Raw genomic sequence first — 8,416 nt, forward strand, 5'->3', positions numbered from 1 at the left:
AAGCCCATGGCACCCACCTGATAAAGCTGTGAGGACTTAGAGCAGCCACCAGGAAGCACTCTGTGGGTGTCGCTACTGCAGACTTCTGTTTTGTCTAGAGCTTTAGCAAGAATTGGCCACATCGTTGCTGACGTCAATCTGTTTCTGGTACTGAGCTGCCAGCACAGCAGGCCTGCACTGGTCAGCGTCTGCAGACACCACATCCCTGGGGATTGTACGTATAGATCCAAGCATGCCCCTTGTTTCATGATTTCACTGCCCCTTGTAACATAACTGTGTTTGAGCATTTACGTATTAAAATGATTATTGCATTATAAATGTTTCATACGTTTATATTTAAGTTAGGACATTAAATGGATGTGTGTGTATAGAGGCCAGTTATAGCGCCTGCTAATTTCATTTCAGAATATTAAATAGGGTGATGCTTTTATGTGCAAAGACAGGTTTTATCGTCTTTGATTTTTATTTAATGATTATGGTGATATTATAAATATTTATTATAAAAAGAGGCATGTGTTGAATTTGGTTTGGTAGTATTTTGAAAAAAATCACTATTTTAAATTATCATGTCAAAAAGGGCCATTCTGCATCTTCATATGTTAACACCTGTCTACCATAAACCCGGGTTACTATTGAGGTTAGCAGTTTCCATTCGTTGCTAAGACGTTAGTATTAAACTATTGCTTATATATCTCCACAGTAGAGACACATACAAAAGCCATCTATCTCTTAAACACAATTCAGGAGAAAACCCCAAGTGAAAATAAAAATGAATCTGCGGAGGCTGACCGAGGGTAGAGAACCCAGAAACTTCCTTGGCCTTCCTTGGGCCTCCAGGGACAGTCTGAAAAACATCTGCTGCAGCAATTCAAGTTGGGCACAGCCTATAGTTCAGACTGACTCTGCAAGTTCATTTTAAGAACAGTCAAGAGATCACAAGTGGCATTTTCTCCACAGAAAAGGAGCGCATCTCCAGCGAAGACCCCGGAGCCATGTTACTCAGCTGTTTTACTCATTACTGAGCTGCACTGCAATGCTAAGAGTCTGCCCCTACACCCAGGGAGTGAGCGGAAGTGTTCCCACCCCACTTTCTGGGCACGACGCCAGCTCACGCTCAGTGAAATGGGCAAGGCTTTCCCACAGCTCCCTCCTGGTCACTGGGCCCATGAGCAGACCTCCGCCCCCAGGCTTGGCCCTCAGTGTGCTGAGAAGCTGCCGGTGAATCACACTCCCAGCCTCTTCTGGCCTTGGTTTGCCAAACCCCTCCCCTCCCCCAGGAAACCCTGAGAGGCTGGCAGGGCCGCCCCTTTGAATCCAATCACTCTAATCGGTGAGGGCTGTTCTTCCCTCCCCCACCAAGACCATTTTAAAGGGAAGACAGTTCACTAACTCCAGGGAATCTCCAAGTCACTGAGTTTCAGGAAGTTTGGCAAAATAAACCATTCAGGGATATGGTGGGGGGTGGATTATGACTGGGGGATACCAGCTCTGCCTACAAATACCTCAGAAAATTCCCCAAATGTCATGTGATTTCACACAGGCCTCCTCCACACCCCCATTTCTAAGCCAGAAAATCCCAAATTCTTGGGAGGGTTCATTTTCTTTTTTAACAGGAGCACCCGTGGTCGCAACAGCCACCAGTAAATCGGAAACGACCTCAAACTCTCTTTTTTGTTAGCTTTGTGCATGGCGCAAAACAGAAATACTTCCACTCCGTGTGACTACGAGTAGGAAAAATATACAACTGTATTTAAAACGCTTAAATTAACAAGATAGTACTTTTCCATTCTAACAAAATATCATACATTCAGCTTACACAAGAGTTAATACCCAGACACACTTTTCCAAAATACCTGATGCTACTTGAAAATTTGTGACCGTGAGACTCGCCGGGGTTTTTCTAATCGGCTAAACGTGGCCGCCGACTGAAGAGCGGTCGGTTCTCCTCTGGAAGATAGACGCTGAACAGGTCCCAGTGCGAACGGACGTCTCTTTCACAAACTTAAGTCCTGCTGCTTCGTTTTTCTTAAGGAGACTTTGGCTATCAGCAAATCTTATAGCTTCTCTTCCCTCAAAGACGATAACATATAACGGGACACCCTCGGGGCCTTGTAGACAGGGCTTTGTGTGTGACCGGCCCCCTCTCCGTGTGTTTCTGTGTTCATCGCCCTGAACTGAGACTGGGATGAACAGGAGATGAAGCCGGTGTGACCCGTCTGCCCGCGCACCTCTGCTCTGCGCAGACACTGCCGAGTCATGTGATCTCCAAGGCAAAGCTGCTGCCCTCCCGCATGTGCTACGGCGCCTGCACAAGCAAAACCAAAGTGTTCTCCCCACTGGCTTTCTCGGGCGGAGAAGTTGGACCACAAACCAATACATCTGTGCGACAGTGGCCCCCAACTGTGTCCCGCCCCCAAACCAACAATGCCCCAGGTCCTCCCATTGGCCCCAATCCCGGCAGAGGCCGCCGGCTGGGTTGTAGAGTGTCTCCGGGTTCCGACTCGAACGAGGCCAGAAAAGCCAACTCCACCCACCTCTTCCCTCTGCCTCCACAAGCCGGCACCGAGGGCCTCTGGATCGGTTCCCACCCACTTACTTCCACCATCCGACAAGGGTGGCACACAATTTTCCAAAAAAAAAAAAACCACACACAAAAGAATCTGCAAAAGGTGTCTACATAATACTGTGCATGAACGTCAGGACGGTGGCCCACTAGGAAGGAAGGCACTTGTGAGCGGGAGTGGGCTTCCCGAGGGCAGGGCTCAGTGAGTCAACAGTTTCAGGCGCGTGAGCCAGCTGACCAGCAGGGACGGTTCCGTGGCCGGGGCCTTGGCCCCCGAGGAGGCGGGTTTCTTCTTGGTCCCTTCCTCCTGGAACGGGATGGTGGCGCTGCTGTGGAGATCTGAGCCGAGGTAGCACCTGCTGCCTCGGATGTAGTCCGCGCCTCGGACCAGCTGCCGCTCCGTGTGGGGCCTGGAGAACCGGTAGGGGGGAGAGGAGCTTTCTTCGATGATCGGAGGGATCCGTTCGTTACTGAAATACCGGCAAAGGGCATCCTCACCTGTTGTCAGACAAAGACCACAAGTCCATTAAAATGACTGTGCACCGCCTATGTGGGCCCAAAGCCCGCTCAACCTTCTGATGCCCCTTGATGGTGGGCACCACAGCCTGCCCTCCCCCAGGGATGGGCTAGGAGGCCTCGCTGATGGCCAGGCCCACCCCCTGGGGGTGTGGAAAGTAGAAATGGCCGAGGGCCATCATAGTTTGGGCTGCTTTCCCACCTGAGAGGTGACAGGTGGGCAGAGTAGAGACAGAGAGCCCGCCCTCCGTTACCAGGGTGAGGGTTTTCATAACTTCACTTGAAACCAAGAGAGAAAGCTGCTAACTCCATGCTCCTTCCCCACCGTCCTTCCACAATGCTTGCAGCACATAGCACATGCTCCTTGAACAGGGTTCCTATGCTAGAGCGCCCCTAAGGAGCATTCAAAAAAATGGGGGTGCCTTTGGATGTGTGGACAAAAGGGGCCACATGCAAACCTGACAAGCTCAGGGGAGGCCTGCATGGAGGTCTTGCAAACTCAGAGACCTAAAGTAACCACAAAGGGTGGTCTGAAATTAAACTTCAACTAAAAGCAGTTGTGGTGGATAGTTACGTCCTAGGCTGGTATCTTCACTGACAAGGTCAACCTTTACCTTAACTGAGCCTATCTGTCTTTTTGCATCTATGATAACATACCCTTGAAATGTCTGGGTGACTTGTAACCTCCCGTTTTCTGGACCCCTTGGGGCACAACCTAATGTGCTGGGCGCCAAGACAGATACCACAAATTCCTTCACTGTTATCATGTTCATTCTTCCTGCACCCACCTAAGTACGTGTCTATCATTTTACTTTTCATCCAATCCCAGAGGACCCCTCCCCCTTCTCTTTGCTTTCTGCCGCCTCTCTAGTCTATCACCAATGGATTTCATGTGACCCACCTAGGTCCCTCCTTTGCTTGCAATGTATAAAAATAGAGGAAAACCCGCCATTCTCCAGAGCACTATCCCGATTCATTGAGATACTGCTTCCCGGCAATGTCGACAGTTTGGCTCAAATAAACTCACAAAAATTCTTTACGGGTTTGAATGTCTTGTTGTTTTTCTTTCACGTTAACAGCTGTCACCTGAATGAAGGGCGGGCACTGTTCACCATTCATGGAGGGAATCCAAAACATTTCAATGCTCTGCTACTCGGGACAGTTCCCAGCAGAAAGACTGATCCCACCCTAGGAGACCCCCTGGGATTGGTGACGGGTGATTATGAAACTGAATAGAAACCTACAACGCAGGCCACTTGGCATTCTTTTGACCATAAAATTCCACCTCTAAAAACGTGCAAAGATCTCCGTACAAGGGTGCTACCTGAAGCACTGTTTACAATGGGGGTGGGGAATGAATAAGAACAGAAATAACCTAGATGTCCAACAAATACTAAATAAATAGGTGTTATAGCCATGAGATGGAATACTAATGCTGCTATTAAAAATGTTCTAGATAATATTCAGCTTACATAGTGTTAGTGAACATCTCTTCCTCCCACCCTGCACGCTTTTCCCAAGTGTATAATTGTATCTATGAAAACAGCTGGAAGAGACACGACACCTGCACCTGATGGTTCCTAGGTTGGGGGAAGCAGACTGATGCTGAGTTTCATGATGCAGGTGAGCACCTTCAAGATGTTCTTCCAGTACTTGATTTGCATTTGTAATCAAAGGGCAAAAGTTACTATAAAAAAGTGCCCGTTGTAAAAAACAAAAAAAACAAAACAAAACCACATAGTGTCTGAGTCGCTTGATATGAAACGTCCAGAATGAGCAAATGCAGAGACAGAACATAGATGAGTGGTTGCCAGGGGCTGAGGGAGGAAGGAATGAGGCGTGGCTGCCCACAGGCCTAGGGCTTCTTTTCGAGAGAGTAAATGTGCTGGAATTAGAGATGGTGATGGACACACAACACTAGGACTATCCTAAAGAGCACTCAGATGCTCCCTGCCCCAGGGTGAGCATGGTGGTATATGTGAGTTCCGTCCCAATAAAGCTGTTATTTTTACTTTCATTCTAACATGACCATACAAGAAAAATGTGGGAGTGGGGACAGGGGGTCAGGTAGGTTTCCATTTACTGATTTCACACCTCCCGCCCTGCCTCTCACCCCATCTCTCAGGACGTAAAGGCAATAAAAGGCCACATCTGAGCTTCAAAGGCTAAGAGAACGGCAAGAAAGATGTTGACATTTTAAAATCTAAACAAAGGACAGCCTGCCACCTGCTGACTGCTCCACAGACCTTCACTGTAACTGGAGGTGCCCTGGACGTCAGACAGGTGTCTTCTGCCTTTTCCACATTAGCATAACCCAGGTGACGGGGGTGGTGGGGTGACAATCGTTAACAAGTCCCGGGGGGGTGGCAGGGAAGGATCACAAGAAAGTTGGGCTTTCAGAAAAAAAACTCCTCCCCTTAGCCATCTAAAATTTGTGGATTCCGCAGTCGCTCCAGCAATGCAGTTTAACCTGGCAAACCGATGTGTAAAACGGCGCACAGTCGACCGACAGCTCTATTATGGGCAAAAAAATAAGAGAACTTATAACCCTTTTTCTCAAGACTGGTGCAACAACCAGTAACTGTCCATAGGGAGGACTGAACGACAAATTTCTTTTCTAACCGTAAGTACCCTCTAACACAAGAAGGATTTGGGGGGGAGAAGGGGGGAATCCATGTTTGTTCATGAAAAATCAAACAGACTCCAATAATCATAAAATTTAGGATGAGATTACATAATGAATAATTTATTTCTACTTGTTTAGAAACCGGACCATTAATGTCTGCAGCCTTTTCAAAGCGCACACTGCTAAGGAGGAGATTTATAATCACTAATAACACGGCATCATTCTGCCATTCTAGAAATATGTGGGGTCTGAGGTCGTCAGCATTCCTGACTTCATAGATAAGACGATGGGGCTCAGAAAGGCGAAGTCCTCTATCCAGTTATCCCAGAACACTTAGGAACAGGACTGAGATCCGGGCCGGCGTCTTCTGATTCCTGATTTGGGGTGATTTGCTTAAACTTACCTTTCTTCCCATGACTGCGAGGTCTGGCGAAAGGGTCCACGATCCCCATCCAGCTGCCATCCGCAGGCATGGACAAAGGCCGGGGCTTGCCTGGGGGGGGGCGGGGGAGCAAGGTGACAGTGGGTGACTGGGTGGCTCAGAGAATCATCACCCCCTTTATTTGTATTCTAGATCGCCACCCCTGCAGGATCACACTCACTTAAGCAGAAGCAGTCACAGATTTTAAAGTAAGGAAAATAACTGGAAGCATCGCATTTCTGCAGCGAGCCACGGGGACAGGGGGCGCTGAACTTGAGGCTGTGGGTGCACAGAGCGGAGCCACTCCGAAGCTAAAACCCAGGCTCTGAGATTTAAAACGGGAACATGATCTCACCCACCAGGCTTTGATGCCAAGCGGAGCGATGACTCAACAAGGCTGCGCTTTGGAGGGAGGAATAAAGGTCTCATACTTCGAATTACACTGAGGTTTATGCTTTTCCTCAGATTCCCCTCAGCGCCTGCCAAATCCAGCAGCCGTCCCTAACAAGGACGGGGGTGGGGAAGAGAGGAGCAGCACCAAACACACTCAGACACGTACCGTACGACGGCGTTTTCTGCCTCATTTTTGTGGGCAGAATGTTGGTTTCAACCGAATAGCCAGGCAACTGATCGGAGTCGGCAATGGTGAACCTCCGTCTCCTGCTCTCCTGGTCCAAGAAGGAATTCGGGGACTCGGAGCCCTTGGGGCCGGGCGCCGGCCGTTTACACTTGCTGAGGCCTCCGTAAACGAAACTCCCATTCTCGTTCCTGCAAGGCAGTGGGAGGTCATGCACTGGCTCACAAAGAGCCGCTTACAGGAGGCGCCCATAGGAGGTGCCAGCCACCTTTCCACTGGGGGAAAGGCGTGGCTTTTTCAATCCCAGTTGTTGCTCAAATACATAGAGGCCCTGATCAATAAAGGCAAATATCATGATCCTCCTATTTAAATAAGGGAAAATACATGTTTTTCATATGCGCTCAAACGGTACACGTGTACCTTTGGAAAGAGGGCTCCCGCTTTCGTGAACATCTGTCCTATCACTGGGTCACCTACTCACTACAGGAATCTCGGGTTCAGGTGGGACCTGTGGAGCCATTTCTCTTATGCCCAGCGCAGTGTCTTTGCCAAGATCCAGGTAAAAAGACACTTGCTGTGAATGGAGCTGTTAGATTTGAAAATTATGTCAAAAAACACAAAGGGCCCTTGATAGCCCCCCAGTGGAGAGTGACTATTTTCTGAACCAAGTACGGGAACTGGCAACCGCTGGATCTTCGATTGCAACTTCATTCTTTCTAAATGACAGCTTTTATACTAAAAGTTGAAACTAATTTTCATGTGTCCTAGTTACCAGCTGGTTACGTGTTTTGCATTTAGTAAATCCCACTAGGTGATCCCTGTAAAAAAGTACCAGACAAAATACAGAATCAACCGAGTCCAAAACCGTCCGAAGATCAGCCTAGGCAGGGTGGTGTCCCCCGTGAGCCAGCTGCCTGTGTGCCCCTTCCCCCATGAATCTGTCTCCTTCCACACTTTTCAACCTGGACTAGAACTTCCCATTCACAAAGCTTCCATGACTCACCCCTCATTCTCTGTAACCATTTGCATTCTTCATGCCTCAGAAAATAGCCTTCATTAATGACATGTGTTGGGGGAGGGGGAGCACGCACACATATGTGCCTCCCCAAGCAGATTAAAAGCCCTGGCTCCTCTTCCTGCTCACTATATACATCACCCTCTGTCTTACCACTGCCCTGTGACCAGTCACTGAGACCCAGACAAGAACACTCAGGGTTGGGAGTTAGAGGGGGGGTGTCCTTCCTACAGTTTCAACAGCCCACACACTGACCATCAGTGACACTCCTGTGTTTTGCATATGCAAAGGCAACTGCCTGTTGCTCTAAACACACGTAGGATCCTATGGCCACATGACTCCAGTCTTTGTCTACAAGGAAGAGTCCTATCTCCCAACCAGAAAGCCCTGATCACCTACGGCGACTGCTCTACATGCTGTAATACGTTCTAGGCAAACCAAGACTCAAAGAAGAGGAAAATGACATTAATTCTTCTTGGTGCCAGGAACAAATACAATGGAAGCAAATAGTTCAGCTTACCAAAAAAAAAAGAAAGAAAGAAAGAAGTGAAAAACTCTAATATAAAGTAAAACATCACCTGAAGTTCAACCCAAACTTTGTCTTAGGAAATATTATAGCATAATTACATATTTCTCAATTGATTCTAAAACAGCTGACTGAGCCATATGCAGTTGTCTGGAGCGTGTGGGGGGGGGGG

At 48.4% G+C, this 8,416-nt stretch overlaps 1 protein-coding gene across 4 annotated transcripts in view; it reads right to left on the minus strand.

The window, feature by feature from the left end:
- Window positions 1–1,722: 1,722 nt before the first annotated feature.
- CNKSR3 (CNKSR family member 3) overlaps window positions 1,723–8,416 on the minus strand; it is a 56,861-nt gene continuing 50,167 nt past the window's right edge. For all 4 annotated transcript variants that reach the window (XM_023758180.1, XM_014460106.1, XM_023758181.1 and 1 more), the window contains 3 exons: window positions 6,686–6,894; window positions 6,109–6,198; window positions 1,723–3,061 (listed from right to left, as the gene is read on the minus strand). In XM_023758180.1, coding sequence (XP_023613948.1) covers window positions 2,763–3,061; window positions 6,109–6,198; window positions 6,686–6,894 — 598 coding nt within the window. In that variant the 3' untranslated portion in view covers window positions 1,723–2,762. The remainder of the gene's footprint in view (window positions 3,062–6,108; window positions 6,199–6,685; window positions 6,895–8,416) is intronic.

The sequence above is a fragment of the Myotis lucifugus genome, unplaced genomic scaffold (assembly GCF_000147115.1).
Source record: "Myotis lucifugus unplaced genomic scaffold, Myoluc2.0 scaffold_125, whole genome shotgun sequence".
Taxonomy (NCBI): Eukaryota; Metazoa; Chordata; class Mammalia; order Chiroptera; family Vespertilionidae; genus Myotis; species Myotis lucifugus.